An 18,550-nucleotide genomic window follows, 5' to 3' on the forward strand; every position below is an offset into this window, starting at 1 on the left:
TTATTTTCAGGTATTGGTCGCTTTGTTCTGCACTGCCAATGCCTGCCACTGGGGGCTCCAGAGTGTTTTTGGCATCTATCCCTCCCTTCTATCAGGCTGACCAAAGCGGCCTTCATTAAGACACTATTATCTCTCATCTTGACTTGTTACTCTGCAGACTCTGTGACCCCTTCCAGACAACTTCAGTACATATGGCCAAGTTGTTTTGTTGTGGTGGTCCACTCCCTCTCCTTTTCGGACCCTAACAGTGATTTCTCATGAAACTAAATGTCTCCTGATGGATAAAACCCCCTTATCAGAGACAGTACTATAGTAATCTCATCCACCACATTTTTTTTCTAAGTAAACATATTTCTATTACAGAGAAATTGTTGAATGTAGTTGAAATAATTTGGGTTATAAAGTTAAAAGTCTTAAACTCTCTTCTTGCTTGTTCTACTTACTTGTTCTGTGATTGGGATATTACTAACTTCTTCCTGTTTGAAAGCATTATTGCATTTTGCCAGTAGAGAGCTTTATACTACATGTGATTGCTTTTAATATGTGTATATATGTGTCTGATTTATAAATAAATCATGGGCAGTATAAAGCTTTCTACAAACATAAGCCATTTATTTAGCACTCAGTTATTTGCTGCCTTATATTTGTTCCCCAAATGTTTCTTGTGTATTTTCTCCTCTCCAAAACTGATTTCAAGCTCATGTGAGGCCGCCTCCATCACAGACATTATTTGTATCTTCTTCAGTGCCTGTGGTGCTTGATTAACAGAGTCAACTGCTTTGTCCCATTATTGGCCCAGTAGGTTCCCTTGACCTTCAACTCATCATTCTCTTCCCCTCCTTTAACAAACCTTCCTTGATCTCCTGAAAGAGTGCTGTTGGTTTTTCTAGCATACTATCTCCTATGCATTGAAAATTGCAGTGTTGATATAATTATAATTTGAGAATGGTTTTAGTATAGACAGAACATGGAAACAATGATGACAGATCCCCCAGAAAACTAAGAAATGATGATATCACAACATATACAGAAAAAGACTCTGACAAATGAAGAAAAAAAGAAATGTCTAAGGGCCAAAATCTATCTATGTTCACAAACATCCAGGCTGGGAGTTGCCCAAACTCCTGTGCTGAATGTCTGATTAATGGGCTTATAAGGATATTTATATATCATTCATATATGAAATCATATATGTTATAAAAGCATATATATTTCTTTCTGTCCCCGGTCACCTTAGTGAGAGGAGCTGCCACCATGTCCCTCCACCTGCAATGGATGGTCGTGCGGAATTGATCCTGATCAAAAGGGACAAGCAGACATAAAGCACCAAGCCCAACAGGCTTGCAACTCTTTCCACTACAATGGCCTGGTTTACCACAAGACTGCAGGCATGGATCCAGAGGCCTACAGCAAAAATGTAATGATGGTGATGAAGCGGAGATCTGACCAGTGAAAACCTACCACCTCCTACATGCATACCCACATCAACAAGAATGCCCTGGCCACCCTTAGCAGCATCAGGCACAGGATCCGCAAGAACATGGACCACCCAGGTCTGTTCATGGCTTCCATTTGCAGAGCCAGCGCCATCCTGCACAGCCAGAAGCCTATGATGGTGAAGAGGAATCAGGCCTGCCCCACCAAGAGCTCCTGAGCACCTGCCCCCTACCTCCAAAGCAACAAAGATGTCAATCACTTAAAAAAAAAACAAGCAAACAAACAAAAAAAAAAAACCTTAATAATCGTAAAATTAAAAAACTGGCTTTGATTTTGGCCTTGACAAGAGATTAACTTCAGTTTTCAAAGTCCTTTTAATATAGCATGAACTTTTGGGACAATCCAACATGAAATATCAGGCCTGTACAAGCCTTTTATTTCTGGTTAATAACTGGCATGTTGGCTTATACAGAACCTCTTGTAGGCATAATGTTTATATTCTCAAAGACCAAGCTGTAGATCACTTGATGGGAGTTTCTGTACTTACAAAACACTGAACTAGAAAGAATCATAATGATTTTATCAAAGTAACATCACCCTATGGGGCCATGCCTGGGGTACAGTCAATCAGCATCCTCCTCCAAGGGAACCCTCTGTCGTCTCCCTCAAAGCAGTTATCATGGGCTAGGTTTACATGGTTCAGATTATAGCAGGTGTTCTATGAATTAACTTTTTTTTTTTAATTAATCATTAAAACTCAAGTTCCTGAGCCATGTCCTTCAACAGCCTAGACAAACGGAAACCAAAGAGGCTTGTTACTGTGAAAACCAAAAAAAAAAAAAAAAACAGACTGAGGTCTAAATTTTCTCAAACTTAAATGTACGCTTGAGTCAGGAGGCCAATTCTGGTTCAGGAAATCTGAGGTGGGGCTTGAATAGCTGCGTCTCTAACAAGCACCAGGTGATGGCAGCACTTTTAAGTCCAAGAACCTTGGTGTAGCAAGGTCAGAGAATTGAAGTCCGGGTGTCATATGAAGTTTGGCTTTCTTATTAACTCAGCCAGAGAGCACCAAAGAAAAATTATCATAGTGAAGAGGTGATACGTGGTTTGTATATTTTTTTGTTGTTTACTGGGTATTAGGTTTACAGGAGAATACTTTTCTACTGTATTCTTTATTATCAGGCAGCAAGAGTGGGAGCAAGTGGTTTATCAGTCTTTTGACAGGTTTTATATGCTTAAGCTGTGGGTTTGGCTCCAGAGGCAGAGCTACCAGCACCCTGAGCGACACCAAGAGTCAGGACCAGGTAGAATGAGGCACCTTAATTTGAAATTTGCTGTGTGTCTTGGGGAAGAGTCCAAGGTGACTAAAGGAACCATGGATTTCAGGATATGCAGCTACCTCCATTTCCTGTCCACACCTACCCCTATAATTTTCAACAGTAAAGTTAAGCCTCCTGTAAGAGGCAACAGCCACAGGAAAAGTGAAGGTAAAAAAAAAAGAAGCAACTAGATGATGCACCGAGGTAGAGGTGGGTTTGGAGGGTTTCCTTGTTCATTTTTGCCTTCTTGGTAGAATTGTCTTATTTAATTGTTAAATTCCTGATTTATTATCAAGTTCAGTATTTTTCCATCTACAGGTTGCAGACCATTGGTGAACCCTGAAATCCTTCATTGTCAGGGGTCAGAGCCAGGCTGTTTTAAAACTGCCACAGGCATATCAAAGTTCAAAGGGGAAGGATCATTTAATCAGACTTCTCAGTTACATGCTTCTGAGTTAAATTATAAAGTGCATTTCTTACTGGGAGTCAGGATCAAAAATTTGAAAAACACTGGACTATAGTGGGCTTTATGATAGAGGAGGGTTTTTTAAAGCCTTCACATTGTAGCTAATCTATTTATTTTTATTATGTTCACCTGGCATTGCCTTAATGCGATGAGGTCAAAGTAAGTAGCCACTTCAGTTATTTTTCTGCCCTTTCCACTATAAATATCTTGAACTCGTGTAGCAAGTTTAATCCATACACATAATATTAAACCCCTTCAGGTTATACATCATGTTAATAGAGCATGTTTAATCTACACTCTGAACTATTCCTGGATGGTATTTAACCCACTCCTCTACATTCACCCAGTTACTGGGAGCACTCACTCCCCAGCTTTCACCCTACAAGGGCACCATCTTCTGGTGAAAAATTTTGTCAGGAGAATGTTAAAGAGCTCTCGAAACAGTCCTGATCTTCCTAGCGAAGATTGCAATAGGCATCATAAATACATCGAAATTCTTTAGCACTCTGTTTTATCCAGGAGTCTCGTTCCGTTCCCCATCTGAGAAGGGTCTTTCTATTCCTTAGCAGTGAAAGGACCCCATCTGTCCTTCCTGGTTTTCCTGTAAACTGAGCTGGTTTCAAGTTTCAGCTCCTCCTTGAATTCCAGCCTGCTGAGACTTCCCTCTAGAATCATCCAAAATGGAGCCTCTTACAGCTTACCCTTTAAGATGTTCGGGGCCGAAAGCAAAGGTATTTGCAGTTTTACTGTCTATGGTTCTATGCACAGTAATGTTATTTCTTCTACAACTAAAATTCCTAAAACCTAAAATCAACAGCTTTTATGCCTTTGAAGTGAAAGATGCAAAAGGAAGAACGGTTTCTCTGGAAAAGTTTAAAGGCAAAGTAAGTTGTATCTTCTGTTTTTTGTTGTTGTTTTTTTTTTCCTACTGCTTGTTGATTTCTCTGTTTAGTTTAATGGAATCAATTTTTCATTGATAAAGGGTCATAAGTTATAATTTAGTTTTCAAAGTAATGTAATTAGTATATCACTCTATCAGAGTTCTCATCGTGTATATATACAGTACTTCTAATTGAAAAGCTGATTATCCTGTTTTCAGAGGCATGCTAAATTAACACTGTAAGTTGTTTAGGAAATTTTTATAATTAGTAATGTGAATATGGAGACATTAAAAAATACTACCTCCATAAACTAGCAACATTAAAAAGCACTCTTATCAATGATCATATTTTCTTTTATCTTAAACTGTTGTACCTGATGCTCTTTTAATGGTAGTGATTTTTCAGAGTCTTAACTCATGCATCCAGGTTATGATTTTCAACAAAATTGGGTATGTCTAAAAATATAAAATAACCATCAACTTCAAAATGGTTTAGGATTTTAACTACTTGCAGAATATTTTCTTTAAATCTTTTTATTTGCTTCACTTTCCGGTTGGATTTTTTTCTTTTTCCGGGAGGTTGCACTAGTTGTAAACGTGGCTAGTGACTGCCAACTCACAGACAGAAATTACTTAGCACTGCAGGAACTGCACAAAGAGTTTGGACCATTCCACTTCAGCGTCTTGGCTTTTCCGTGCAATCAGTTTGGAGAATCGGAGCCCCGCCCCAGCAAGGAAGTTGTATCTTTTGCAAGAAATAACTACGGCGTGACATTCCCCATCTTCCACAAGATTAAGATTCTAGGATCTGAAGCAGAACCTGCATTCAGATTTCTTGTTGGTAAATATCTACTTTGCCTCATCAAGTTAATGTTTTCAATTGCTTTTCATTTTTAAAACAAATGTACCAGGACCGTACTTTTTCTATTTCATGTGAAATGCTTTAAGTGGGAAAGTTTGGTAAAACCATCAGAAAGCCAGAATCTCATCCTTGGTGACTTTCTAGAAGTTATGCTTCTCTGAAATCAATGTTTTAACTTCTTGAATGGCAAAATAAGTCGACTCCGGTGTATTCTTTTCCTTATGATCACTTTCCTGAAGAATTTACCTCAAATGTGGTCATGGCTATCTTCACAAAATACCTTAATTCCTCTCTTATTTAACTGGCACTTGGGGAAACGTCCCTCCCCATTACCAACGCTATCCATGTCTCATGAATATTGCTGGGCATTATTAGACATATCTTTGTGATTAATTTTAAGTTCCCTTGTCTGAGATATTGTCTTCATGGATCAATAATATCTCTGTTTTTGCTAAAATTCAAAACAATATAAGAATTTTTTTTTTTTGAGGACGATAGTGTTACGTTGTCTCTAAAATTAGGCTAGCTACAGAAATCTGTTTAAAGATTTTCCTGGGTCAGTTAGCCTAACAGTAGTAAAGTATAGTGACTAGGGAAATAGGTTTTAGCCGCAACCTACCTGGATTCAAGTCCCTGCTCTGTTAGTTTTGCTGTGTGGCTTCAGCTACATGACTTAACATCTCTGTGCCTTCTTCCTCACTTGTAAAATAAGATTATCAATATAAGATAATTTGGAGGATTAAGTGTGTTAATAGACATAAAGTATTCATATGTTTCTTACACTGTGCCTAACACTATTCTAAAGAGCATTTAGGGACGCCTGGGTGGCTCAGTAGGCTAAGCATCCAACTTCAGCTCAGGCTCTGTGCTGACAGCTGAGAGCCTGGAGCCTACTTTGGATTCTGTGTCTCCCTCTCTCTCTGCCCCTGTCCCCTTCATGCTCGCTCTCTCTCTCTCTCTCTCTCAAAAATGAATAAAGATTTTTAAAAAATTTTTTAAATCATAATAGATAAAAAACAAAGGACATTCAGTTAATGTCCTCTCATCTGACTTATACAGATGATACCCTCAGTCCCTATTCTCACTGCAGATAATTTGAGTTTTGATAAAACAGTGACCTCAGTCAGGCAATCAAGCTTCCAGTCTAGTAAGCCACTTAATGATGTTCTACAAAATTTAAGTGTGAAATCAGAATCTTTTTAAAACATTAAATTTCTGGGGAAAATCAACATAATGTTCCACCTACCCTTGTGTAATCAAAAAAGTAAGTGATTTAAGGTTTCAGTGAAGTTAGATGAAGCTCCAGAGATGAAGACTATGAGATCATAGCCAAATGGAAATGAGTTTTTTAAAACTAGCCAAAATTGACAGTAACTGATCATGTGATCACAGTGCACATGTGTGCAGGTGTCACTAAACAGGGCATCTGGGCGGGGAGACAAATGCGGGCTGAAGCTCAGCCATAGCAAGGCATGTGCTGGGGGACTCTACCGGCCTGGAAGAGTGCCTTTTCCTAACTCACGCAAAGATGTTTACGTCAGGTAGACAGAGCTCTGCCCTGGAGGGCATTATCTTTAGAGACACATTTTCCATTATAGAAAAGAGCAATTTTGCAAAATGATGTTAAGATGGCTTTTATGTAATAATAGGATGCTCACACGGAGTCCTTGATGTTTGCTCTAGTCAAAAATATTTTTCTCTAATAATGAAATAAATTGAAATGCTTGGCACAGTACTCCAAGTAAAACACATATGAGTAATCAGGCTACTTTTTATTTTCATTTCTTAATTTTAACCTATGCTCCCTCTCTGCTTCTTTCTCCCAGCCCAAAGCAAAGCATTCCACACCTTCAAAACTCTAGACAGTGTGTTCCTTCTACCAATTTCATCGCTATTTCTGAAAGAATAGTTAATGCTTACAATTTCTGTCTCCCCGTCTCAATTACCTTCTTAGATGACTGTGTCTGGCTTCTTGCTCCATGAATCTCTTGAACCTAGCAGGTACCAGTGACTGCCACTCTGGGCCCTTCTCTCTCTTCTTTTCAGGTTCCTCTTTTCCATCCACCCTTAACTGTGCTGATTCTCAGGATTGTGCCACGGCCCACTGGAGCTCTTCTTATTCTATCCCCTTTCCCTGACTGAGCTCTCTCTCCTAAGCCCCAAAGCCTTATATTCACCTGCCTCCTCTGACAGAATATCCCACATACACCTGAATCCCCTCCTGTAAAAAAATGAATTTGTCATCTTCCTCCTAAAATCTGCTTGGAGTAGGAAGGAGGAGTGGGAAGTATAGAGTAGAAGATCTAGATACCAGGGCTGGCTCTACTGCTCATTAGCCACAAGACCTCGAGTCTAAGACTCCATTTTTCTCATCTGCAAAATGGGGTTAATGATAATACCCATTTCACAGGGTTGCTGTAAAGATTCAACAAAAGGATCCATTTAAAGCAATGAGCATACATTCCTTGGCACAGAGCAGACACTAGATACATTTTAAGTAGTTGTTTATATTTTTTTCACATGTTAGTCAATAATGAACATCAATTCTGGATAATGTAAATGGAAAAAACATTACATTTCTTACATACATTAAGATGGTTCAAAAGGACCACATAATTTCTCAATATGATTTAATACTGTATGTTAACTAACTAGAATTAAAATAAAAACTTAGAAACAAAAATAATGTGATTTAGAATTCCTTTCTGTTTTCCTCTACATAATATGTAACAATACTAAAAACATAGGTATATTTAATATGTAAAGAATTCCGTACAGGCCATTACCAAGGACCATAGAGTATCATTTTATCTTTAAAAATGTTAAGAAACTGAAAGTTTTGAGCTAGTGACAAGGTAAATTTTTTGTTGCTGTTTTTTTTAGTTTTCTTAATGTGTATTATTTTTGAGACAGAGAGAGAGAGAGAGAGAGAGAGAGAGAGAGAGAGAGAGAAACACAGAACATGAGCAGAGGAGGGGCAGAGAGAGGGAGACACAGAGTTTGAAGCAGGCTCCAGGCTCTGAGCTCTCAACACAAAGCCTGACGTGTGGCTCGAACTCATAACTGTGAGCTCATGACCTGAGCTGAAGTCAGACACTTAGCTGACTGAGCCACCCAGACGCCCCAACTTTTTTGTTATTTAGATCAATAAATCCAGAATAAACCACTTTGTTTCATGATTCCGGACCAGTAGAATCATCAGTGAAGTCACCAAATGTACAGAAATATGGTTACTTGGAGCTTGAGTTTTGCCTTGTTTGGGTGTTTTATTTTTTGTTTTGTTTTGCTTTTGACATTATGACAATCTTAGAACTTGATTCTTAAGTTATCACTTACATAGATACTAACAGAAATGAAAATCTTGACAAAAAATAAAATTATGCTTATGAAAATATATTCTGGTACTTTAGATTCTTCAAAGAAAGAACCAAGGTGGAATTTTTGGAAGTATCTGGTCAACCCTGAGGGTCAAGTTGTGAAAACCTGGAGGCCAGAGGAACCCATTGAAGTCATCAGGCCTGAGATAGCAGCTCTGATTAGACAAATGATCATAAAAAAGAAAGAGGACCTATGAAAATGCCAGTGAGTCATTCAAATGCAGTAGTTGGAATAGAGAAATGTCAAGGCGAGGGGGGGTTTGGTCTCATTTTAAATACTCTGATAATTAAATACAGCACTGACGGATTTTTTGTTTGTTTGTTTTTATGATACCTTGCCAGTGAGTGGTAATGAATAATGTCCCCAGGACAGAGATGTTACCCAAAACAAAAATAAAGAGTATCTAAAGAATCAAAATGAAATATACTAAGTATTTCATCAGATCGCACTAAATAGTTCAAAATACAGTCATCAATGTGCTTCAATATCCTGTTGTTCGACTTGACATTTTTCAGGATTGTACTTAATGGAAATGCCAATCCACTAGACCTCTGTTTGAATTCAAGACACTGTGTGTGACTGAATTTTCTGGATTAACTAACTGTAAATGGCTATTTTTATGTAAGAAAATAAAAAATAAACACTGAAAAAATGTTAAATATATAAAGAGATTCAAATCATTATGTACTTTTGTTTCAGGCACAGGAATTTTGTTTCTTTAGTTGTTTTTTTTTTTCTGTTTTTTTTTTTTTTTAAGTACAGGTTCATAGTATGCTTTACTGTATCTGCCCAAATAGTCATTTATAAATGACACTATCCTAACATTTGAAAAACCTTCTTCATTGTCAATATTTCTCTATTATTTTCCAGAAGAAACTCAAATTTTATAAATAGAATATTAATTGCTGAGTAAAAATCCAAAGAGTAAGAAAAAGGCTATGAGTATATGATTATTTAGCTCAATTCTTTATATATTAATAGTGGTTGCTAATTTATTCAGATTAGATTAACCTTTTGGAAAGAATTCAGTGCTGCATCGTTCTGATGGCTAAAATAGTAAGAATCAACTCTAAATAGTTAAAGGTCTGAAGGTAAAAAAGGGAGGGACTAATTACACCAGTCTTAAGCATCAGCAATCACTAAACCTTTTGACAGAGTCGCAACATGCTTTTTCTCCTCTCTCATAACCTTTATATTCTGTCCATCTTCTCATTATTGGCTGATAAAGCAGCTTGCCAAGTTGATGAAGGCTAATTATTGCCCCACTAAATATATATTCATTTGATGAAATGAATAGGAAGACTAGGGCTAAAGAAAAAAAAAAAAAAGTAAAAAGGCAGTTATGTAAAATTTGGCCAAGAAGGAAGACCCAATCTAAATAGCTGTGAGCTGGCCCCCATATACTGTCCTGATTAATGAAAGTAAAGATTTTTTTATGGTGAAGTCAGTAATGCCACCTCAGCATATAGTTCTTTGCAAGTGTTTAAAGTCCTTGGAGAAACCAAAAATATTTCCTGGAACACCTTCTGCTTTAAAGCATATATCCAGCCACACAGCTCTGATTGTATTTAGTAAGATATTTGGGGGCTGGGGGGAGGCACAGTTTCTCTTACAGGTCCAGAAGATTCACAAGGATAGCTTCAAGAATGCCAGGTTAGTGTGTCAGCAAACCTGCTTGTACCCCTCACCAGCTGTATGATGTTGGGCAAATCACAGGACTACTTTCAGATTTCCTCACCCATAAACTTAGGGAGGTCAGACTGAACAAAGAGCCCCTTCCAACCTTCCAAGTCAATGATCGTGCTTGACAAGGTGTCTTAGGTGATCAGGACTGGAATCAGTAATCTGAATTATTTTTGAAGAAATAAAAGCCACCTAACAAGCCTATGTGTCCTTTGCAATTTTGCCCCAAGAACATAGAAGCAGTTTGAATTCTGAGCCTAAGCAGTTTGAATTCTGAGCCTCTAAGCAAAATTTTGTTAAGGGCAAATTTTCCAAGTATTGTTCTCAGAGCATTCTTGCCATACACCCCATTTACAAGTGCCACAAGACTGCTGCTGTGGTGGGGAATGACCAGGACTGTCCCAGTGAATGCAGTTCAGATGTCCATCCTGCCCAAAGTCACTAGTTCTCTCCAAAGCCATATAAAGGGGGTTTTCACTTACATATCTCCAATCCTCCGTGTTTATTCAACCTATAGTCAGTGCTTGGTTCTCTCCCTTTCCCCTTTGGGTATGCAGGGAAGGCAGGTGGGGATTTGAAAGTGTGGCAAGTAGGTGTCCATTCAGGGTTCTGTAACAATTAGCCTCTGTGTACTAAAGAGGGTGTGAAGCCATTTGCTGATGTACTGCTCAACCCATAACTCCAGTGTCTTATATGAATTCCGCCAGGTACATATACGTAAAGAGAAAAAATTGCATCTTTCTTGAATTGAGCCTCTCTTCCCTGTCTCGGCATCAAAGAGCCTTGGACATAGACTGCCACTGTCTAAATTGAACAGTATAACAGAAAAATAGCTGGCATCATGTAAAAAGGTACTCGTGGACAAAGGGACAAAATCAAATTCATTTCATTGTGGTCAGTAGTTCGTTGGCTTGAAGTTTGTTTTGGTGTATTTGGAAGGTGGAAAGGAGTACTTCCTTCTAACTCCTGATCTTCATCTCAGAGCAGACATAGCCGTGGTGCTGGGAGATTGGAATAAATAGGAATTTGCCTGAAATATACCATGAAACTCATACTTCATTTTCAAGAATGCTTAATAATTAGTATAATCTTAATAATGTATATATGTGCCTATATATAATTCCTAGTGATTGTAGTATATATAGCCTGCACACAGTGGTGGCTGGGAAGTAACAACCACCTCTCTGGAGGAGGGGTTCCAGTTTGCAGCATTTGCCAATTTCCATGGTATAAATGCTCCCACATGGCCAACTTCCATCTACCAATGCTTTAATAACTGGCATGCCAGATTTCTGAAAATTTAACACTTGGTTCGCACAAACGACTTTACATTGGATCCAGAACACAAAAACTTTTAAAAATCAGACTTAATTAGGTTACATAAGGATCTCCAAAGAGCTCAATCTAGAGCAAAAACATGTATTATTTATTTTTATAAATATACTGTTTTGGTGGCTTATGTGAAAATGTGAAACTACAATCCCTGAAATATGAAAAGCTGCTAACAATATGCTATATAATCACAGTAAAATCTAATGATTTCACTGGATTGTCTGCAGGTAGTCTCAGGTAGGAAAATACTACTTGAAAAAAAAAATTGTAGACAAAGCCTAAGAAGAAAAACAAAACCTGGATTTCTCTATATTTTCAACATATTAACTCTCTTTCAAGACTACCTTGCAGAAGCTAAGAAGTCTTGGTTGGTCCCTGTACAAAACATTACATTCATTCATAGTGTTTCTTTGGGGAAAAAAAGGATGTTTGGGCGTGGCTATAATGTGAACACTTTATCCATGTGTATTCCTCACCTTGATTTCATCTTTCCCACGGAATAATAAAATTATAGTAACTGTCACGCCTAAACATACCACACTCCTCCCCACTCTTCCTTCCTCTCGCTGAACTGGTAAGGCCATACCTTGCAGAGTGAAGCATTCTCTTTTTGGAGGAAAGGAATAGAGTGGCTTTAATGTCCCAATTGTGGGTCCCTGTCTTTCCCTCTGACTCCTATGGAGACATTCTTCATTTGAATATATATATTCATTCTCCTCCTTACCCACTGATCTCCTTAATTCATCTTTCATGCATTCCATTCTCTTCTCTCTTTCTCATCATCTCCTGAATATGGAAGTGAAGAACAGCTTTAAATATGTATTGTTTATTGAGTATAAATGTTTGCATTTTATGTCTCATTCTTTAGTGTAAAAAAATTAAAACACAAAGGCCAAGCCTTCTAAATTAAGTAGGTTTTATTTTTATCAACAAGTCAGTGGCTTTCCATAAAAAATAACATGTTGAAATTTAGCCTTGTAAGAAAAATGATGAAAACAGTATTTACACGGGAGGGATCCTTAAACACACACACAAAAATGCTGAAAATGAAATGGGCAACAATGAAAAGAGGATATGAAAGTAGCAAAATGCATTAAGAATCAAATTATAGGTATAAATCTCCCATGGTTGAAATGTTTAAACTTAAATAAGAATAAAAATTGTTAAATCAGTAATTTGTAATTCACTACAGTGGACTGTAATATATTTCTCACATCTCACTTAGAATATAACTAATTGACCAGACCACCTAAAGTCAGCTTCACGAACTTGCTGCAAATGCCCACATGAGGACACTGATGTCACTGTTTATCTGGGACCCAGCAAGTTCCTGAACACTGTTGCATGGGTCAAAATGGCCTCCAAAGGAATCAGAAAATATTTAAAAGCATATGGTACAGTTAGTTCTTCCCACTTCACAAGCTAAATATCATGCTCAAATATTTTATGAGTCTGTGACTTGACAGAAAATGAAGTGAAAATTTCAGGCAAATCCTGCAAACAATTCAACCACATCCCCCAACCACACCCCAAAATTTCCACTTTTCTTGATATTTCAAGTGAAAATGTTTGATTGATTCATCTTCAAAGTTACCTCTCAATTCTCTCTTCAGCTGGTACATACACATGGTTACAGAGACCTGCTCTAATGGCATATTAAGAAGCTGATTATCTAGAAAGAATACTATAGACTTAGTTGAAAACTGGGGGAAGGAGTTTAGGCTTTCCATTTCAAATTGTCATTGTATTCTAAATTTTATATTAAAAATAAATATTAAAAAACATAATTTCACAAATACTTTCATACTGTGTACCCAGGACTCCAAAAATATTACCAGGAAAAAAATTTTAAGAATTAATTATATTGGGGGCACCTGGGTGGCTCAGTCAGTTGAGCATCCGACTTCAGCTCAGGTCATAATCTCACAGTTTGTGGGTTTGAGCCCCATGTCAAGCTCCGTACTGACGGCTCAGAGCCTAGAGACTGCTTCGGATTCTGTGTCTCCCTCCGTCTCTGTCCCTCCCACACTCGCATTCTGTCTCTCTCTCAAAAATAAATAAATATTTAAAAATTAAAAAAAATTAATTGTATTGATTTCTTCACCATTTGTAACACTGTCTATGGTGTTATAATTGAGTGACTGAAGAGCAATTACAAGTATTATGGTTACCAGTGCCCTGGTTCATAGCAAAAAGTATACATATGCACCAAACACACACACTAATTACAGAATCAATTATACTCTGATGTTCATTGTATATGCAATAAGATAGCAGTTGCATGTTAGCTGATGCCATTCACATCTTCAACCAGCTAACAATACACTGCCAACCCATCACACACAGGAAACCAGTGCAGCTTGTTAGCAAGAAGAATTTATCCAGAAGCAAGTGGCAGGGTAGTTGTGGCTGCCACATTGACCCAAAGCAGCCAGCTAACAATACACTGCCTACCTGACTCAGGTCACTGCTGCTTTTCATGGCCCATGAAGTCACCGAAGCTACTGTATGCAATATGAAATACAGTAGCCGAACTGTAATCTTAATAGTCACAGAAAAGAAAACTCATAAATAAAACTTGTTACTCCAAAATTATTATAAAAAAAGAAAAATACTATTTTTAAATCTCAGCAAAAATGTAAATATATATATATATATATTTTAAATGTTTAGTTATTTCTGAGACAGAGAGAGACAGAACATGAGCAGGGGAGGGGCAGAGAGAGAGGGAGACACAGAATCCGAAGCAGGCTCCAGGCTCTGAGCTTGTCAGCACAGAGCCTGACGCGGGGCTCGAACTCACAGACTGTGAGATCGTGACCTGAGCCGAAGTCGGTCTCTCAACCGACTGAGCCACCCAGGCGCCCCAATCTCAGCAAAAATTTAAAAAGACAAACTTTCAGAATACTTGCACTTAGCTGTTCCACAGTAAATGCTTGGATATCAAAATACGGTTTTGCAGTACAAGTGAATTAACAAAGTTATACTTAACTGTAGCTTTTCCAATTATTTCTCTTTACTGAGAAATATTTTCTCTTTACTGACCAAAAGACCAATTGTCTGTATCAGGCAGGAAAATATTTAGGAGTCATGGAAGTGCATAATTTTGGTGTAAAAGAAAACTGTAGCTATTTTGGAAGGAAAAACATCACTATTAAAGTATTTAGGGACTTAAGTTGTCATTATTTTGTCCCCCATTATAAATAACATTAGCCATTGCATTCTGAAAGGGCTGTTATGTGTTTGATTTACTGTGTCACCACTTAAATATTGCAAGATTTTTAAAAGATTAAGAAAAATCTGTAAAAATGTTAATGGGTTTGAAACTAGAATCTATGAGTAAAGTTTAAAGGAATAAGAACAATTTTGTGTAGAGAGAAGCAAGGTGAATGGTGATTATGAGAGATTTAAAGCATATGAGGGATGTTTATGTAGTAAAAATAAGAAAAACTCATTTATATTTGTTTTATTCTTACACTGATTAAGAGAGAAGCTACAGGCCTTGGCTTCAGACTTTGAAGGAGAAAAAGTAATACATCGGATCAATTTTAACGTGAGGATCGACCTTGGATTAGGCCACTTCTCCCGATTATCCACAAGATGGCACCATTTCCATTTCTTTGGGGGGCAAGCTTTTAAATGCAACAGAGGAAAGTACAATTCGCAACTGTTAAAATGAAATAGTAACAGCCAGCTAGCAATGCGCTGCCTACATCCAAGCTTCATCCTTTTCTGTTGAGCCAAAAACTAGAAAGCCCCATGGTTATACAAACAATTCCTCTTGTCAGGGATCTTCAGTTTCTTATAGAAATGTGGGGGGAGGGTGTATAATTAGACTCTGCAGTTAGTGATATTTTAGGAGACTGATTTTTTTAAATTTTCATATTCTTAGACCAGGCCGTACTTCCAACAAGTACCTTCTTTAGGAAAAATTAGTTTGTTCAAAATCAGAATTAAGAGGACCACAGTAAGCACTAGACACTTACCTTGGGAGAACCTTGACTTCTCTTTTGCTTCATGTCTTTGGCGAGCACCCGCATGACGTTCTCCTTGGAAAATATATATAACATGTGGAGAGAAAAATCATGTTAGGCGCGGAATGTTTCTAGATCCTCAGCTTGTCCAACCCCATTTACTCATTTTCTTTACCAGCCAAGCACCTCTAGAACACAACTGAATGACACATCGCAAAATGAAGGAAGGATCAGGGTTTAGAGTTTGTCCTACCTGTTGATCCTCAGCGGGCAGAGTCCCCTTCAGGGAGTCGGGGCTGGGAAACAAAAGGACGTTACTCACCCACAGCATCTCTTCTTCCGTCCGGACCCTCCGCGGGGCGGTGCGCTCCAGTTTCCACTCCATCTCAGGAGGATTTTCCCCTGCCGGGCGTTCGGCCTCACCTCGATCGGCTCTGGTTTTCCCCCGGTCTAAGCCAGCCTTGACGCCTAATCGTCAAACCTCTACTCTCATCCCCCAGGACCATCATTTTTCGCTCTTAACCTCCATTTCCCCCATTCCTCCCACGGCTCCCAGAGAGTATTCCCCAGGGTACTGTTTAAAAAGCTGGCGGGGCGGCAGCGGGAGCGGGAATCCCCCTCTCCCGCTTCTCATTGGCTAGCGCTTTGGTGACGTCAGAGGTCGGGAGGGATTCCCCCCGGCGAGCCCCTCGGCCCGCCCCCGCCTTCCAGCCCAGCCTCGCCGCCGCTTGCTCTTTGTCCGCGGAGGCGCGCACTGGAGCGCCAAGCTTTGCCGCGAGCCTTGGCGGGCCTGAGCTGGGCCCGGCGCCGAGGGCTGTCACGCCAGCAGGAGATGAGGGGGTTGGCGGGCGAAGAAGCGGGTTCTGTGAGTTCACGTTCTTTCCGTTTGCGGGGGGGGGGGGGGGGGAGGGGGACGGAGGGGGGGAGTTTTGTTACAACGGGACTTTCTCTCCGTTGGTAATGGTGACCGTTTGTGTAAGCCACAGATATTAGACGTATCCCCCCAACGTGTTCATCAGCTCTTGTTCCACTTTCAGATAGGCAGGGAAACGTGGCAAGCGTTCTGTGCTGATGAGAAGGGAGAGCATTGACATTCACTCAGGTGCTTCTCTGCTGCAGCCATTTGGAAGTGGGCAGGTTCTCTCACTTGAGCTTCTGCGCTATCTTCCCAAACAAGAGTTGGTGAGCGAGGTGAAAGAGTTGGTGAAAGCTGGTGACAGGGAGCACCTCATGAGGAGTGAAGAGCCAGCAAGAAAGCTGAGCAGACTGGAGGCTAAGTAATAAAGGAGAGGATGATATTGGGGGTTAAGGGAGGGGGTTAGATGGAAATGACAAGGAGCCAGATGGGCTGTGTAGCCTTAGCGGCCCCACCTGAGCTGCCAAGAGAGGCTAGCTGTGCCATATGGCAGGAGGGAAAACTGTGTCTGGGAAGCTTCTGACAGCCAGCTTTTCCCTCCCCATAACCGCCTCCCTACCTCCCCCCGTTTGACATGGGACTGCTTGTGCTCTCATGCAACATGTGGGTTTGTGCATTTTACCAGGGAAGGGATTCATACATATCAGATACTCAGGGTGAGGGGGAGGAACAATTGTAGAAAGTGATTTATAAACAAAACAACAACAAAAACTCTAAACTTACTCTCCTGTTTTCCTTCTTACTGAAAGCAAGAAAAATTGACATCAAGGCTGAGACCCAATCTTGGAACCAGTTTTCCATCTACAGTAATAAAGGTTAGGGAAAATGCTGCACAGGGTAACATAATCAAATGAGGCTTATCAAAATGCTTGATAGCCAAATGGATTGAAATATGAAAGTTTCACCCACAAGAATTTCACCTCCTTAAAGTGCATTGACTTACAGTAAATCTTTTCAGCAAACACGGAGGCTAAATAAAGTGAGATATTGGTTGAGTTTCAACTGTATTGTTAATTTAAAGATCAGTTTTGCAAATGTCAGCTAAAATTAGCAGCATATTGGAAATAAAATTGAAGACTTTTTGTTCTATTTTTAAGTACCATTTTACTGTACCATTTACCAGGGAAAGGATTCATAGATAACAGATCCTCAAAAGGGTCAGTGATGGGCACAAACACAGGAGTAATAAATCCAGTTCAATTAATGAGCTTCTAAACCCATGTAAACTGTGATTTTAGAATCCATGCCCTTACAAGTATTAAGAATAGTGTTTTATTCTTTTAGAATTCAGTTATCTGTAATGCATTCATAAATTCCATTTTAGCCACTAATTCCACAGCATATCACACAATCTCCAAATGCCTTTCCCCCCTAGGTTAAAGCAGTAAAAGTATTTTCCTTTAAAAAGTTATTGTGCATTTAAGTATTCATATTGAAATTTAGTAAGAATGATGGAAGTAGAAAAATCACCATGCTAAACACCTTAGTACTAACTGTTGCAGTCAAGGATCATGAATGGTAAAACCGAGGTACATATGATGAGGGTGTCTGCCTCCTATGACCCAATGCAAAAAGGAAAATCATAACTTCTCATTGGATAAACCTGGCAGCCACCACCTCACCATTAAGGACACCATTTTAATTAACCTCACCATTAAGGACACACTGACATCTTGTGCCTCCTGATATGATGCACTAGAAAGGGCACAACATAACTAATTTAATATTTTTGCCCAAAAATGCATAACCTGAATTAATAATGAGAAAATACTAAACCAACCAAATTAAAGAACATTCACAAAATGTCGAGTAGTATTCTTCAAAAGTACAGTCATGAAAAAGAAAAATTGAGAAACTATCACCAATTAGAAGTATCTATGTAAAACATAACAATTAAATGCATTGTGAGATCCTGGATTCAATCCTGGACTGGGGTGAGGGGGAGGAACAATTGTTGTAGAAATCAGAATAATATCTGTAGATAGTGAACAGAGTAGTAGTAATGCTAATTTCCTACTCATAATCATTGTGTTATAGTTGTGTTAAATGCTAACATCTGGGGAAGCTGGGTTAAGGATATAATGGAATTATTTGTACCATTTGTGTAACATTTTTCTAAGTCAAAAATTATTTCAAAATAAGAAATTAATATCATGTGATCATATTAATAGGACATGGCACAACTGTTTAAGAGAAAATTGATATATCCTGTAAACATTTTATCTTAATATTTATCAAATACGGTTTAGGAATAGGGTCTAATTCATATATTTATGTGCCTGTGTGTGATTTACTATCTTCAA

The 18,550-nt window shown here is 38.7% G+C and overlaps 2 protein-coding genes, 1 long non-coding RNA gene and 1 pseudogene across 9 annotated transcripts in view; 3 read left to right on the forward strand and 1 right to left on the reverse strand.

The window, feature by feature from the left end:
• CDC20B (cell division cycle 20B) overlaps positions 1–15,963 on the reverse strand; it is a 48,223-nt gene extending 32,260 nt beyond the window's left edge. For 3 of the 5 annotated variants that reach the window (XM_019834107.3, XM_045060729.1, XM_045060732.1), the window contains exons 1-2: positions 15,585–15,963; positions 15,344–15,406 (exon numbers count right to left, since the gene is read on the reverse strand). In XM_019834107.3, coding sequence (XP_019689666.2) covers positions 15,344–15,406; positions 15,585–15,716 — 195 coding nt within the window. In that variant the 5' untranslated portion in view covers positions 15,717–15,963. The remainder of the gene's footprint in view (positions 1–15,343; positions 15,407–15,584) is intronic. The other 2 variants (XM_006927746.4, XM_019834099.3) reach the window with 1 other exon arrangement.
• On the forward strand, positions 1,255–1,654 carry LOC101087552 (annotated as a pseudogene).
• GPX8 (glutathione peroxidase 8 (putative)) lies at positions 3,903–9,005 on the forward strand. 3 transcript variants are annotated; one of them, XM_006927732.5, is made up of 3 exons: positions 3,903–4,106; positions 4,679–4,943; positions 8,375–9,005. In XM_006927732.5, exons 1-3 carry the CDS (start codon positions 3,903–3,905, stop codon positions 8,536–8,538), a joined length of 633 nt encoding a protein of 210 aa, XP_006927794.3. In that variant the 3' UTR covers positions 8,539–9,005. The 3 variants fall into 3 exon arrangements, with proteins under 3 accessions (XP_006927794.3, XP_003981010.1, XP_044916671.1); XM_003980961.6 differs by having other exon boundaries at positions 4,682–4,943; XM_045060736.1 differs by lacking the exon at positions 4,679–4,943.
• A 114-nt stretch (positions 15,964–16,077) lies between the features above and the next one.
• LOC123386368 overlaps positions 16,078–18,550 on the forward strand; it is a 33,287-nt gene continuing 30,814 nt past the window's right edge. Inside the window, exon 1 of the long non-coding RNA XR_006600159.1 lies at positions 16,078–16,196. This is a non-coding gene — a long non-coding RNA (uncharacterized LOC123386368). The remainder of the gene's footprint in view (positions 16,197–18,550) is intronic.

This window comes from Felis catus, chromosome A1, assembly GCF_018350175.1.
Source record: "Felis catus isolate Fca126 chromosome A1, F.catus_Fca126_mat1.0, whole genome shotgun sequence".
Taxonomy (NCBI): domain Eukaryota; kingdom Metazoa; phylum Chordata; class Mammalia; order Carnivora; family Felidae; genus Felis; species Felis catus.

Bases quoted from the DNA above. Each gene is read 5' to 3' on its own strand.
- GPX8 (XM_006927732.5), top strand. From the start codon at position 3,903: ATGGAGCCTCTTACAGCTTACCCTTTAAGATGTTCGGGGCCGAAAGCA. The intron at 4,107-4,678 runs GTAAGTTGTATC...TTCTTTTTCCGG, and splicing joins TGGAAAAGTTTAAAGGCAAA to GAGGTTGCACTAGTTGTAAA. The intron at 4,944-8,374 runs GTAAATATCTAC...CTGGTACTTTAG, and splicing joins TGCATTCAGATTTCTTGTTG to ATTCTTCAAAGAAAGAACCA.